Below are 14,827 nucleotides of genomic sequence, written 5' to 3' on the forward strand. Positions count from 1 at the left end.
GGGGGGGGTGGGGGGGGGGGGGGGTGGGGGGGGGGGGGGGTGGGGGGGGGGGGGGGTGGGGGGGGGGGGGGGTGGGGGGGGGGGGGGGTGGGGGGGGGGGGGGGTGGGGGGGGGGGGGGGTGGGGGGGGGGGGGGGTGGGGGGGGGGGGGGGTGGGGGGGGGGGGGGGTGGGGGGGGGGGGGGGTGGGGGGGGGGGGGGGTGGGGGGGGGGGGGGGTGGGGGGGGGGGGGGGTGGGGGGGGGGGGGGGTGGGGGGGGGGGGGGGTGGGGGGGGGGGGGGGTGGGGGGGGGGGGGGGTGGGGGGGGGGGGGGGTGGGGGGGGGGGGGGGTGGGGGGGGGGGGGGGTGGGGGGGGGGGGGGGTGGGGGGGGGGGGGGGTGGGGGGGGGGGGGGGTGGGGGGGGGGGGGGGTGGGGGGGGGGGGGGGTGGGGGGGGGGGGGGGTGGGGGGGGGGGGGGGTGGGGGGGGGGGGGGGTGGGGGGGGGGGGGGGTGGGGGGGGGGGGGGGTGGGGGGGGGGGGGGGTGGGGGGGGGGGGGGGTGGGGGGGGGGGGGGGTGGGGGGGGGGGGGGGTGGGGGGGGGGGGGGGTGGGGGGGGGGGGGGGTGGGGGGGGGGGGGGGTGGGGGGGGGGGGGGGTGGGGGGGGGGGGGGGTGGGGGGGGGGGGGGGTGGGGGGGGGGGGGGGTGGGGGGGGGGGGGGGTGGGGGGGGGGGGGGGTGGGGGGGGGGGGGGGTGGGGGGGGGGGGGGGTGGGGGGGGGGGGGGGTGGGGGGGGGGGGGGGTGGGGGGGGGGGGGGGTGGGGGGGGGGGGGGGTGGGGGGGGGGGGGGGTGGGGGGGGGGGGGGGTGGGGGGGGGGGGGGGTGGGGGGGGGGGGGGGTGGGGGGGGGGGGGGGTGGGGGGGGGGGGGGGTGGGGGGGGGGGGGGGTGGGGGGGGGGGGGGGTGGGGGGGGGGGGGGGTGGGGGGGGGGGGGGGTGGGGGGGGGGGGGGGTGGGGGGGGGGGGGGGTGGGGGGGGGGGGGGGTGGGGGGGGGGGGGGGTGGGGGGGGGGGGGGGTGGGGGGGGGGGGGGGTGGGGGGGGGGGGGGGTGGGGGGGGGGGGGGGTGGGGGGGGGGGGGGGTGGGGGGGGGGGGGGGTGGGGGGGGGGGGGGGTGGGGGGGGGGGGGGGTGGGGGGGGGGGGGGGTGGGGGGGGGGGGGGGTGGGGGGGGGGGGGGGTGGGGGGGGGGGGGGGTGGGGGGGGGGGGGGGTGGGGGGGGGGGGGGGTGGGGGGGGGGGGGGGTGGGGGGGGGGGGGGGTGGGGGGGGGGGGGGGTGGGGGGGGGGGGGGGTGGGGGGGGGGGGGGGTGGGGGGGGGGGGGGGTGGGGGGGGGGGGGGGTGGGGGGGGGGGGGGGTGGGGGGGGGGGGGGGTGGGGGGGGGGGGGGGTGGGGGGGGGGGGGGGTGGGGGGGGGGGGGGGTGGGGGGGGGGGGGGGTGGGGGGGGGGGGGGGTGGGGGGGGGGGGGGGTGGGGGGGGGGGGGGGTGGGGGGGGGGGGGGGTGGGGGGGGGGGGGGGTGGGGGGGGGGGGGGGTGGGGGGGGGGGGGGGTGGGGGGGGGGGGGGGTGGGGGGGGGGGGGGGTGGGGGGGGGGGGGGGTGGGGGGGGGGGGGGGTGGGGGGGGGGGGGGGTGGGGGGGGGGGGGGGTGGGGGGGGGGGGGGGTGGGGGGGGGGGGGGGTGGGGGGGGGGGGGGGTGGGGGGGGGGGGGGGTGGGGGGGGGGGGGGGTGGGGGGGGGGGGGGGTGGGGGGGGGGGGGGGTGGGGGGGGGGGGGGGTGGGGGGGGGGGGGGGTGGGGGGGGGGGGGGGTGGGGGGGGGGGGGGGTGGGGGGGGGGGGGGGTGGGGGGGGGGGGGGGTGGGGGGGGGGGGGGGTGGGGGGGGGGGGGGGTGGGGGGGGGGGGGGGTGGGGGGGGGGGGGGGTGGGGGGGGGGGGGGGTGGGGGGGGGGGGGGGTGGGGGGGGGGGGGGGTGGGGGGGGGGGGGGGTGGGGGAACATCTGGAGAGCCACAGGTTCCCTACCCCTGCACTAGGAGATCCAGGGTAAAACTTGATTCTCCTCTGTGTGTGGGTCCAATTCAGATCAGGATTGTGGTTCCTAGTCCGAAATAGCCCTTCCTAGACTGAAATAGCCCCAGGAAGATGTGGTTCACCCTCATTGGGGGTTCTTTTTTGTAGCCATTTGTATATATGGGCAAATAGTTGTTTTTGATTAGAAAAACCACACAGGGATGACTTAGGAGCAGCAGTGGCATAGGAGGTTAAGAGCTCATGTATCTAATCTGGAGGAACCGGGTTTGATTCCCAGCTCTGCCGCCTGAGCTGTAGAGGCTTATCTGGGCAATTCAGATTAGCCTGTACACTCCCACACACGCCAGCTGAGTGACCTTGGGCTAGTCAAAGCTTCTCTGAGCTCTCTCAGCCCCACCTACCTCACAGGGTGTTTGTTGTGAGGGGGGAAGGGCAAGGAGATTGTCAGCCCCTTTGAGTCTCCTACAGGAGAGAAAGGGGGGATATAAATCCAAACTCCTCCTCCTCCTCCTCCTCCTCCGCCTCTTCTTCTTCTTCTTCTTCTTCTTCTTCTTCAACTCATTCTCTCTGCATGCCACACAGTCCCAATCTGAATTGGACCCCATGTACCTGGGAATCAGGTTTCACTTGGGAACTCATAGCATACCATTCTTGACAGGACCCAGTGGGGATCTGGGAGTCACAACTGATAAGTTTTATCAATGGCTGTTAAACATAACAGCTGTGCTGGAACTTCCCTTTTCATAAATAGTTTATCTGATTCTCAAATGCTGATGTTTTCTAATGAGCCTCCCAGGTCATGTTTTGGCCACTGTTGAGAAGGTGCTGGAGTAAACAGTTTGAAACAGAAAGACTGGAAATTGGGGTGTGCATTTGTGTAATCTAGAACAGAGGGGCTTAAATCTAGAACTGGGGGTTATGTTTTTGTAAGATGGATCCATCTGCTTTATGGTGTGTGCGTGTGTTTTAAAATTCTGACTGTCTCTTGTTTCTCTTCTCTGTCACACTGACCCCAGTGACTACCTGTCAGATCAGGGCCAGAATGTCCTCAGTGCCTTGGCCTTTTCCACAGGGCTATGGCTGGCCCTCATCCTGACCATGCGGACCATTCTCAGGATGCTGCTGTGCTACCATGGATGGATGTATGAAGAGCATGGCAAGATGTCCAACATCACCAAGATCTGGCTGGTATGTATTGGAAAAGCCTTGAGTTCAGGGTCCCAAATTCAATTGACAGCATCTCCAGGTAAAAGAGTAACGTAGGCAGCGTAAAAGAGCTCTTCCTGAGACCATGCAGAGCCATGACCATCTGAATAGAGGAAAAGGAGTAGTAGTTTGGATTTATATCCCCCCTTTCTCTCCTGTAAGGGGCTTACAATCTCCTCCCCACTCCCAACAAAAACCCTGTGAGGAGGGTGGAGCTGAGAGAGCTCCAAAGAACTGTGACGAACCCAAGGTCACCTAACTGGCATGTGTTGGAGTGCACAAGCTCATCTGGTTCACTAGAGAAGCCTCCACAGCTCAAGTGGCAGAGTGGGGAATCAAACCCGGTTCTCCAAGTTAGAGTGCACCTGCTCTTAACCACTACGTCACTGCTATCATCTGCTTACAATACTGACAGGGATACACCAATGGTCTGATTCAATATAGAGCAGCTTCATGCATTCACTATTGGGAAGCAGGTGAATAAATGGAGTACAAACAAATATTGGCAGCTGGACCTTTTGGGGTGCCTTGGTTTTTAAAAAACCCACACGGCTTGAGTCATACGGCTGGGAAGGCACCTGAAAACAGCTGGTGCTTGAACCGCTGGTTTGCCCACTGCCACTGAAAGGCTTTTTCCGCAAAAAAACAAATAAAATGTTTTGAGACAGGAAATAAAACTTTTCCTCCACGGTTTTTAGCCCAAAACGTTTTATTTCCATCCTGAAAACGTTTTATTTGCATGCTGTTCCCAACTGGGGCTCATTCCGCACACACAAAATAATGCGTTTTCAAACCACTTTCACAACTGTTTGCAAGTGGATTGTGCCATTCCGCACAGCTTCAAAGAACACTGAAAGCAGTTTGAAAGTGCATTATTCTGCATGTGCAGAATGAGCCTGATTATTTTTTTGAAAACAGTTTTCTGGAAGCGTTTCTTTTGTGGGACCGTTTTCACTTGCTGTGTGGATCTCCTCCTCGGCGCCATTTGCGGAGCTCGCACTGGCTGTCTCACACTGTATTTCCATCAGTTTTCTGAGGGAGGGTGAGGGAGGGTCTATGATCCCTATAGAATCTCAGCACGAGGCTTTGAAGCCATAGTAGCATTAGATCTACAGATCTGTAAAAAAAAGGGGGTGGGGTGGGGAAGAGAACGACCACAAAACGACAGCCAGAAAACTTTTTCGAGGGGGTGAGTTCAGTCAAACGAGGGGTTTTGAAAAGCAGAGGGATGGGAGGCAGGAACAGAACTTTGTCCCGACTGAAACCTTGTATTTGGTTTTCCCTCATCGAAGGCTCTGGTGAAAATCTTTGCTGGCCGGAAAGCCATGCTGTATAGCTATCAGTCCTCGCTGCCTCGTCTGCCTGTCCCATCTATCAAGGATACGATGCGACGCGTGAGTCCGATTCTGTTCTGCACCCTGCCCTCTTTTTTTAAAATTGCATTTATTATATTTAGAGTTGCCAACCTCCTGGTGGGGCCTGGAGATCTCCTGGAATTACAGCTGATCTCCAAGCTACAGAGGTCAGTTGGCCTGAAGGAAATGGCCGCTTTGGAGGATGGACTTTTGGACATTATACCCCGCCATGGTCATTCTGTTCAACTCCACCTTCCCTTTTGAAGCATGTATTTCCTTCCTTCAGACCTGTACTTGTGTACAGTATCCCTTTCCTTCCCTCAGTGGTGGACTGAGAAGTTGAAAAGGCCCCAAAACAAACCAAGCCAAGTGGCTACTTCAGGCCAATAGCCAGTGGTGGGATCTAAAAATTTTAATAACAGGTTCCAATGGTGGTGGGATTCAAACAGTGGTGCTGCTGCACACATGCACCTCCAGTCCCTATTGGGCAGGAGGTTGCTTTAGTAACCCGTTCTCGGCACTCTGAAAAAATTAGTAACCACTTCTAGAGGTGAGAACTGGTTGGTTCCCACCTCTGCTAGCAGCCCTCACTCGTCCCAAGTGTTGCTTCACTAGAGCCCAGGTCATGGTGAGAATGATGGAAACTGAGCATCTCTTCTGCCTGTGCTGCTGCTACCGGTTGAATCCAAACAGCACCACTGAGGCCCCTTCCACGCATGCAGAGTAACGCACTTTCAATGCCCTTTGCAGCTGGATTTCACTGTGCGGAATAGCAAAATTCACTTGCAAACAATCGTGAAACTGGATTGAAAGTGCATTATTCTGCATGTGCGGAAGGGGCCTGAGGCTTGTCTGGGCTTGCTATTCACAGTCTTCCAAGGCAAGTTCCCAAAGCGAACTGTCTAAGCAAGATAAAAAGTCAGCACTCCCCCCCCCCCCACCTCTTTGTCCATAGGACCCTCCTTGTCCAAACTGGTTTTCACAGAACAAACGTTCAAGAACAGGTTGGTGGGTGGACTGAAGCAAAGCAATGGGTCTTTGCTGCCATGCTCTTTTGGTCACACACTGTTCTTCTACACACCCCCAGTACCTGGAGTCTGTACGACCTCTTCTGACGGATGCCGAGTTCCAGCGCATGACCGGTCTTGCCCGCGACTTCGAACGCAACCTGGGACCTCGTTTGCAGTGGTACCTCAAGCTGAAATCTTGGTGGGCATCCAACTATGTGAGTGGTCCTCAAAGGGAGAGGGGACTCCTCTGAGTATGCACGCAGAACACAAATGTGTGTTTGTGTGTGTTTTTAATTCTCCTTTCCACCTCCCCAGGTGAGTGACTGGTGGGAAGAGTACATCTATCTCCGTTCACGAGGCCCTCTGATGGTAAATAGCAACTATTACGCCATGGTGAGTTTCAGAAGCTGGGGAAAGATACTGTGTATACATTAGGGGGTGGGGATGCTTCTCTTCAAACTTTGACCCCTTCCTGTGCACTCGTTTTGTAGGATTTCCTGTATGTAACCCCAACCCCAATCCAGGCTGCTCGTGCTGCTAACCTAGTCTATGCCATGTTGTTGTACCGACGGAAGCTCACCCGAGAAGAGATAAAGCCTGTAAGTAGTAGAAGAAGAAGGGTTTGGATTTATATCCCCCCTTTCTCTCCTATAAGGAGACTCAAAGGACATTACAAACTCCTTTCCCTTCCCCCCTCACAACAAACAGTAGGTGGGGCCGAGAGAGCTCTGAAGAACTGTGACTAGCCCAAGGTCACCCAGCTGGCATGTGTTGGATTGCGCAAGCTAATATATTTCACCAGATAAGCCTCCACAGCTCAAGGGGCAGAGCGGGGAATCAAACCTGGTTCTCCAGATTAGAATGCACCTGCTCTTAACCACTACACCACGCTGAGAGCCAAACCTGGATACTGTGGTGGGATGGAGGGCGGAGCAGCCGGAAGCCTTTTCTCCCATAATGATGACGTAGGGATTGGGCCGGAAAGGACTTCAGCATAGACCCAACCTACCTAGCTATTTTCCTCTTAGAACGCTCTTCTCAGATGTCTCTTTGCTGAAGTTCGGGACCCAGCCACATTCACACATGAACCTAAGCCGCCACCATTATATTTTACTAAGTTCTTATAAAGGAAATGTAGCACACTTAGCCCTGGGTGCAGAAACTGGACTTCAAGTCAGTCTGTGTACATTCAAAGATGCACTCATCAAGGACACCATAGCCCTTTAAGCATGCATTATTTATCTCACTGCTGTTAGGTTTGCAGTGGGGTTTTCCTGCAGTTTTTTGCTTACACCCAAGATTCTCCTCCTGCAAAGTATCCTGAACCGAACTGCCATTTTGCCCACCCACTGCTTCCTTGTTGTTTCTGTGCAACCTCCATTTTGGGAAGTAGCCTGTCACTTTTTTTATGTGCGGCCTTCGCTCTAGTGCTGGGGTGGGCAATTATTTTTTCCATGGGGCCGCATAAGAAACAGAAAATATTGTGGAGGGCCGGGCCAAAAGGCAGGGGGGGGAGGCGCTTTTGAAAACCCCGCAGAAGCCGGCAGCCAAGGCAACCGGCTTCTGTGGGGCTTTCAAAGGCGCCTCGCTCCCCAGCACGGCAGGGGGGCCAGTCAGGATCATCTGGCGGGCCAGATGTGGCCCGCGGGCCGTATAATGCCCAGGTCTGCTCTAGTGTTACATAGCTAGACCATGCCAATTTCATGTCAATTTCACATGATCATACTGGAGCCACAGAGCTTCAGCATTAAAATTTAAAAAAGAAAGAAAGCTCTTCTGATAATTTTGAAATGGTGGCTCAAAGAGTGAGAGAAACTGTTGTTGTGTGGGTGGGGGAAGGTGGGGAGGAGCAAGAAAACCTGAAGAAAGCTTAATGCACAAGGATCTCCTTTGCTTTCCCTGTGAATGGAGAGAAAAAGTTACGCTTTAACAGTTTTCGAAAACTGTGGGGATTCTCTGATCTGAGAGCGCAGTGAGTTCTGAAGAGGGGGAAATGTGTGTGTAACCGAAAATCAAAACCCAGAAGGAATGTACACTCAATACAAAGGAGATCCCAAATGCACAAATGGCCCACGACAATTGTCTTCGGCAGTTCCTTTTCGAGACAGCATATCTTGTGTTAAACGATGTGTGTGTACTGTAGGGCCTAAAATTTTCAGTGTTGGTTCTCTTCTTCCTTACTAATTTAACAAATCCTTTCTCAGTTGACTTTAAATGTTCCTTAACTATGGTTCATTGATTCCCCCCTCCCCCCGTTTTTGGTATGTTTTCTCCCAATCTAACCCTGGGGTCCCCTCCCAAAACAGAACCCAGTCCCTTCTTCCTGCATCCCCCTCTGTGCCGCTCAGTGGGAACGTCTCTTCAACACCACCCGGATACCTGGGGTGGGTCAGGGTAAGTGACTCAGGGGGCACTGTGAAACAACCCCCCACCCTTCCCCTAGCCAGGGGCCTTTTGCAGGGTGCCTTCGGCTTGACGGTGTCTCTTGATGGGCTTTCTGATCCGGTTTTGAGTCCTGAGATGCTAGGATTTTATTCTTCAGACCCCGCTGTTCTCGGTCACGGTTGTATTCTACAAATCTGTCGCCGCCTGCGGCTGTTCTGGATTCCTTGCTCCCCCTGCTGTGCGTCCTGGGGACACTCACTTGCAAAGCTCGGATGTCGCTGGATTTTGCATTTTGAGCTTTGCCTGTATGCTTTGGTTTGACTTTTCTAACTTTTGGGGAGAAAGGAAGGTTCCGCTTGTGCTAGAAGGCTCTTAATGTCATTGGACTGTTTACTTGGCTTTGCAGGCATACCATCTTGACTGCTTCTCTCTCCATTTCTCTCTTTCCCCTCCTCTGCCGCTGCTTTCCCCAGATGATGATCCAAGGCTCCCTGCCCATGTGCTCGGCTCAGTTTGAACGCATGTTTAATACAACACGTATCCCAGGCAAAGAGGGAGGTATGACGCTGCGGCACACCCTACTTCCCTGTCCCTGATATCAACGTCCTTAAAGAACCTGCAGAGGAGGGCTTGAAATGGGCTCCCCTCTCTTTCAGATCCGTCCCTGTGCTGTTTTGGGGGACTCTGGTCTCTCCATCAGGAATAGGGGAGGGTACACTTCAAGGATGGGGGAACAGAAACTGAACACGTGAGGCTGCTTTGTATTGAGTCAGGCCCCTTCTGCACATGCAGAATAATGCACTTTCAATCCACTCTCAATTCACTTTGCAGCTGGGTTTTACTGTGCGGAATAGCAAAATCCACTGGCAAACAATTGTGAAAGTGGATTGAAACTGCGTCATTCTGCATGTGCGGAAGGGGCCTCAGCCTATTGGTCAGTCCTGGTCAGTATTGTTTGCTCTGGCAGGCAGTGGGTCTCCCGGGTCTCTGGGAGAGGTCTTCCATGTCAAGTTTTCAACCGGAGATGGCTGGGCTTGAACCCATGGCCTTCTGTACCCAAAACAGACGTTCGACCATTGAGCCACAGCTCAATGGGTCTCTTGGGGCTTTAGAATTGGAGCAGTTCCTTTTATTGCCACCTTCTCCCAAAACAGCATAGATGTTTCTTTTGTCAATTCAAAGGAATATTCAACGCTGGAATCCACCCGTGATCAGAAGTGGGTGCCTTTTAATGCCTCAGCATTCTACTAACTCACACTTCCTCATCCTCTTGCATATGTAAATCTGGCCTCGGGTGGGAGCCTTTTGCATCCTTCTGTTCAGGGTCCCCTTTAACCACAAATGCCAGGGGATGGAACTCGAAACCTCCTGCAAAGCTAGTGCTTTGCCGCAAATCACCGCCCTTCACGCCCGCTGCCTTTCCTCCCTACCCCCAGACCGAGTACAGCATATGAGAGACAGCGAGCACATCGCAGTATACCACGCTGGGCGCTTCTTTCGGGTGTGGCTGTACTACAACGGGAGACTCCTGCAACCTCGTGAACTTCAGGCCCAGTTTCAGTCAATTCTGGACAACCCAACGCCACCTCTGCCCGGCGAGGAGAAGCTGCCAGTCTTGACTGCTGCGGACAGGTGAGACCACCCCTACCATGGTCCATTCCTTCACGGCGCTAGCAAGTGCAACCCCCTGGCTGTTTCCATATAGCACAATTATACCGGGTTTGAACCAGGGTCTTAATACTGTGCTTAATTTATCCCTGTTTCTTCTTCCGCACGGCTCCCCATTTCTTCCCTGTGAAAATAAAGAAAACTTGTACCCAACAGGCTACAATAATGACTTCAAAAATTAGCTCTCCCACTGGAGTAGCAATTTACTTATAAGTAACCAAAATAATTCTGTAGTTTTACAAACAGTAACAAAATGTTTTGGAAGTCATGAATGTTATCACTAAAAGTTTTTATGTCAGCATCAATTTGAGCTAACTTAATATCAAAATCATCACCAACAGTAGAGGATTTTAATTTAGACAAACAATTGTCCAATTCCTTGTCAATAGTAGACATTTCTGATAAAGATCTATCAATCAACAATAACATCAGGTCATGGGAGCATTTGTTGAGAATAGCTGCCCATCTGCTTTTGAAAACCTCATCATCATTAAACATTTCTGTATTCAGAGGTCCTCAAATCATAAGGTCACACACATAATCTGCTGGCACTCAAAAGTACGTACCATACCTTCTGGTTTTGAACATTTCTTAAGAGTAAATATGTGGGACCAATCACCTGAGATCCCAGATGGTAAAGTGTTACCTCTATCTTTTAAGGATTGTAGAATCCTGGTCATTAAAAGCCAGGAGGCTAGTGGATGCCAAGGCCCCCGAAGGAGATTCCTCCATGCTAAGCAAAAGGGGAAGGTACACACCAAAGTGAAAATAAAGAAAACTTGTACCCAACAGGCTACAATTTGACTTCCAAAACATTTTGTTACTGTTTGTAAAACTATAGAATTATTTTGGTTACTTATAAGTAAATTGCAATTTCCAGCGGGGAGAACTTAATTTTTGGGGTCATTATTGCGGCGGTGGTTAAAGGGTACAAGTTTTCGGCTTTTCACTTTGGTGTGTGTAATTTTCCCTGAGAAGTGGCATGGAGGAACCCCATTTCTTCCCAGCAGCAGAGTTAGGACCAGGAGGAAATGATCCTGTTTGCTCTGCGTGAGCACAGGACTTCTGTATTTACGTCGGAAGCTTCTCGGAGCGTGCCCGGTGTCCCACGTTCTGATTGGCTGTTGTTTTTGAGTGGCAGCTTGAATGAAACGGCTGATGGGGCGGCTGGGCGGGAAAAATAAACCGGTCCTGCTCCCAATTGGTTTTTGCATGGTAGCAGGCACAAGCTGGGTCACACAGGGATTTTTAAAAAGAATCTCCAAACTGGCGATTTTTGAAAATCCCCGTGCAATAGTAAATATTGCTATGTGCTTATTACTGAGGCAGTGTGGCCCGCTGCGCTAGCACCGTGAACTAGAACCGTGCACCTCTCGGCCGCACAGGGATATTTTTCTTTCTCACCCCGGGGTATTTTGGCCATGCAGAAATGGCCCCTATGTTCCCTTGGTCCCAATTCCCGCATCCTTGCCAGATCATTCCATAGCCCTTTTCCCCATCAGATGTTCCAGGAAGCAGAAATTGACTTGATTTTCTCCCAGTGGAATCTTAGAATGGATCTGGTCTCTCAACTCTCCTAAGGTTCCTCAGGTCTCCCAAAGCTACCCAGTATTCTAACCACTGTACCACACCAGCTCTTGTGACTACGTTGCTCTTTGCAGAGATCCCTGGGCCCGGGCCCGCCAAACGTACTTCCAGTCAGGGAAGAACCAACAATCTCTGAATGTTGTGGAGAAAGCCGCCTTCTTTGTCACCCTGGACACCAGCGAACAAGGATTACAGGGGCCCAATCCAGGTCAGGCGCTGGACGCCTATGCCAAGTCCCTGCTACATGGGCGCTGTTATGACAGGTGAGTTCTGCTACTTGGGCAATCTAGATGGCACTGCCCGTTCTTCGTGAGAAAAAAGCTGTCCAACATTCCCATTTATGGATAGGGACGGCATTAGGTTGGCATGGCTGCTTACATGCAAGAACTCATGCCTGACTGGCGAAGCTGGACTGGTTTCCCATTTCCCAATAGGAGAAGCTCTGGGCAGCAGTGGAAGAAGGAGATCCCATGGGAATCATTCTCTGTTGGGTCTTCCTTTTGGGAAATGGGAAATGGTCCTAGCAATGTTGCAGGGGATAATATTCCATATCGTGATTGGGGGCACTGGGGGAAGCGAAGCCTCATCGTGTTCATGAGCCTTTGTAGTCCCCAGTCCTGATCCAAATTAGGCCCGACAATGCTTGGAAATAAAGTTCTGAAAACAGAGTGCTTCCGATCAACACCCTGTGCACCTGCCGCTTGGACTTTACAATGTATGAATTGCCCCCTTTCCCACCTTGTTTTGATGAAAACAAACAAATACCCTGTTTCCCCGAATATAAGACAGTGTCTTATATTAATTTTTGCTCCCAAAGATGCGCTATGTCTTATTTTCAGGGGATGTCTTATTTTTCTGTGTTCTGTTCGTCGGGCATGCTTCCAAACAAAAACTTTGCTACGTCTTATTTTCGGGGGATGCCTTATATTTCGCACTTCAGCAAAACCTCTACTATGTCTTATTTTTAGGGGATGTCTTATATTTGGGGAAACAGGGTAGGTCCATGCAGAAAATTCCAAATCTGATCAATGCAGTAGCATTGGGACAGGGGATATTGAACTCTTTCCCTTATGCTGTTCTCCTGATTTAATCTAGAAGCTACTAGCGAGGGTCAGTACTTACATAGCATCTGGGGTCATTTCCCCACTTACCTGCTGCTGCGTGCTACTCTCCCCAAGTAGCGCGGGGTCCCCCGGCACTCCCCCCTACAGGGGCAGCAACAACGCAGCTGCCCTGACGCTGCCGCTGTCACACCCCCTCAGCGCGCATCATTCCTGGCGCTCCTAGAAACAGTGCCTTGGGAAGCCTGGGAGCGCGCCAGAAATGACGCGCGCTGGGAGTAGCGCGCAGCAACCTTGGGTCGAGGTAAGTGGGGAAACAACCACAGTCTGTTTTGCTATGCCCACGAGCAGCTTCGCCGAGGGGTGTCTGTACTTCTGTGATTTGCATGAGTGACATTGTTAAATGTTCCCCAGCATAGCTGCTGGACCCCATGTAGAGTTTTGGTTTCAAAAAATTCTCCACCCCCAGCAAAAGTTAGTACTATGGACCTCTCATCACACAGGAGATGGCTGGAATGTACCTCCTTCCACCCACTAGCCAAAAACCTTTCTGGGCAGCATATTATGGGAAAGGGGGCTATCTCCTTCCAACTCCACCCTATTATGCAAAGGAGCCTTTTTCAGCTCCACGCCGTTCAATTCCCCTCTCCATCTTGTTTTCTGCTCTGCCTTTATCTCCTTTGCCATCACGAAATCAGCACAAATCAGAGATCTTGTTTGCAAGAGGGTTTTTTTTTTACTTTTAAAAGCCAAGTGAGCAGGACCCCACCAAAGGGTGGGCTGGAGGGGGTGTCTTTGAAAGCTTTCTCCCCTCTGCACACATTACTGGTTACTCAGCCTGGGTTCCTGGTTTCTCTCTTGCAAACCCTGGTGATGCTTGGGGATTTCATTAGGAATGTCATTGCCCCAGGAAGGATCACAACTCCTAGCTCTTTCCCAACAGGTGGTTTGACAAATCTTTCACGCTGGTAGTTTTCCGCAATGGGAAGGCTGGCTTGAATGCCGAACACTCCTGGGCAGATGCACCTGTCGTTGGTCACCTCTGGGAGGTATGTGTCTGTGTAAAGTGCTGTCAAGCTGAGCAAGCATGGGAACCCCACAGGGTCCTCAAGGCAAGAGACATTCAGAGGCGTCACAACCCTGGAATTCCTTGGAGACCTCCCATCCAAATACTAGTCAGGGTTGATGCTGACCGCTTTACTGGCCCAAGCATACCCAGCAAGTTTCCATGGCGGAGTGAGGAATGAATAGTTTATTACGGCCACAAGGCCAGCAAAAAGAAAACAAAGACAATGTATTGTCGAAGGCTTTCATGGCCGGAATCACTGGGGTGCTGTGTGGTTTCCGGGCTGTATGGCCGTGTTCTTGCAGCGTTCTCTCCTGACGTTTCGCCTGCATCTGTGGCTGGCATCTTCAGAGGATCTGATAGTAGGAATGGTGGGTGGGGGGGGGGGGGGGGGGGGGGGGGGGGGGGTGGGGGGGGGGGGGGGGGGGGGGGGGGGGGGGTGGGTGGGGGGGGGGGTGGGGGGGGTTTCGGGGGGGTGGGGGGGGGGGGGGGTGGGGGGGGGGGGGGGTGGGGGGGGGGGGGGGTGGGGGGGGGGGGGGGTGGGGGGGGGGGGGGGTGGGGGGGGGGGGGGGTGGGGGGGGGGGGGGGTGGGGGGGGGGGGGGGTGGGGGGGGGGGGGGGTGGGGGGGGGGGGGGGTGGGGGGGGGGGGGGGTGGGGGGGGGGGGGGGTGGGGGGGGGGGGGGGTGGGGGGGGGGGGGGGTGGGGGGGGGGGGGGGTGGGGGGGGGGGGGGGTGGGGGGGGGGGGGGGTGGGGGGGGGGGGGGGTGGGGGGGGGGGGGGGTGGGGGGGGGGGGGGGTGGGGGGGGGGGGGGGTGGGGGGGGGGGGGGGTGGGGGGGGGGGGGGGTGGGGGGGGGGGGGGGTGGGGGGGGGGGGGGGTGGGGGGGGGGGGGGGTGGGGGGGGGGGGGGGTGGGGGGGGGGGGGGGTGGGGGGGGGGGGGGGTGGGGGGGGGGGGGGGTGGGGGGGGGGGGGGGTGGGGGGGGGGGGGGGTGGGGGGGGGGGGGGGTGGGGGGGGGGGGGGGTGGGGGGGGGGGGGGGTGGGGGGGGGGGGGGGTGGGGGGGGGGGGGGGTGGGGGGGGGGGGGGGTGGGGGGGGGGGGGGGTGGGGGGGGGGGGGGGTGGGGGGGGGGGGGGGTGGGGGGGGGGGGGGGTGGGGGGGGGGGGGGGTGGGGGGGGGGGGGGGTGGGGGGGGGGGGGGGTGGGGGGGGGGGGGGGTGGGGGGGGGGGGGGGTGGGGGGGGGGGGGGGTGGGGGGGGGGGGGGGTGGGGGGGGGGGGGGGTGGGGGGGGGGGGGGGTGGGGGGGGGGGGGGGTGGGGGGGGGGGGGGGTGGGGGGGGGGGGGGGTGGGGGGGGGGGGGGGTGGGGGGGGGGGGGGGTGGGGGGGGGGGGGGGTGGGGGGGGGGGGGGGTGGGGGGGGGGGGGGGTGGGGGGGGGGGGGGGTG

The 14,827-nt window shown here is 57.6% G+C and overlaps 1 protein-coding gene across 1 annotated transcript; it reads left to right on the forward strand.

Moving 5' to 3' along the window:
• The first annotated feature begins 3,070 nt into the window (after positions 1-3,070).
• Positions 3,071-13,563, forward strand: LOC125444015 (carnitine O-palmitoyltransferase 1, liver isoform-like). Its single transcript, XM_048516454.1, has 10 exons — positions 3,071-3,239; positions 4,550-4,651; positions 5,700-5,837; positions 5,938-6,015; positions 6,114-6,221; positions 8,481-8,565; positions 9,444-9,639; positions 11,337-11,525; positions 13,267-13,435; positions 13,534-13,563. Exons 1-10 carry the CDS (start codon positions 3,150-3,152, stop codon positions 13,561-13,563), a joined length of 1,185 nt encoding a protein of 394 aa, XP_048372411.1. The 5' UTR covers positions 3,071-3,149.
• The last annotated feature ends 1,264 nt before the right edge of the window (positions 13,564-14,827 follow it).

This window comes from Sphaerodactylus townsendi, linkage group LG15, assembly GCF_021028975.2.
Source record: "Sphaerodactylus townsendi isolate TG3544 linkage group LG15, MPM_Stown_v2.3, whole genome shotgun sequence".
In the NCBI taxonomy this organism is placed as follows: Eukaryota; Metazoa; Chordata; class Lepidosauria; order Squamata; family Sphaerodactylidae; genus Sphaerodactylus; species Sphaerodactylus townsendi.

What these genes read in the sequence shown, in the direction of transcription:
- LOC125444015 (XM_048516454.1), top strand. Translation starts at nt 3,150, where the DNA reads ATGCGGACCATTCTCAGGATGCTGCTGTGCTACCATGGATGGATGTAT. An exon ending in GTCTTGACTGCTGCGGACAG is followed by an intron (nt 9,640 to 11,336) that starts GTGAGACCACCC and finishes TGCTCTTTGCAG; the next exon opens with AGATCCCTGGGCCCGGGCCC. An exon ending in CATGGGCGCTGTTATGACAG is followed by an intron (nt 11,526 to 13,266) that starts GTGAGTTCTGCT and finishes CTTTCCCAACAG; the next exon opens with GTGGTTTGACAAATCTTTCA.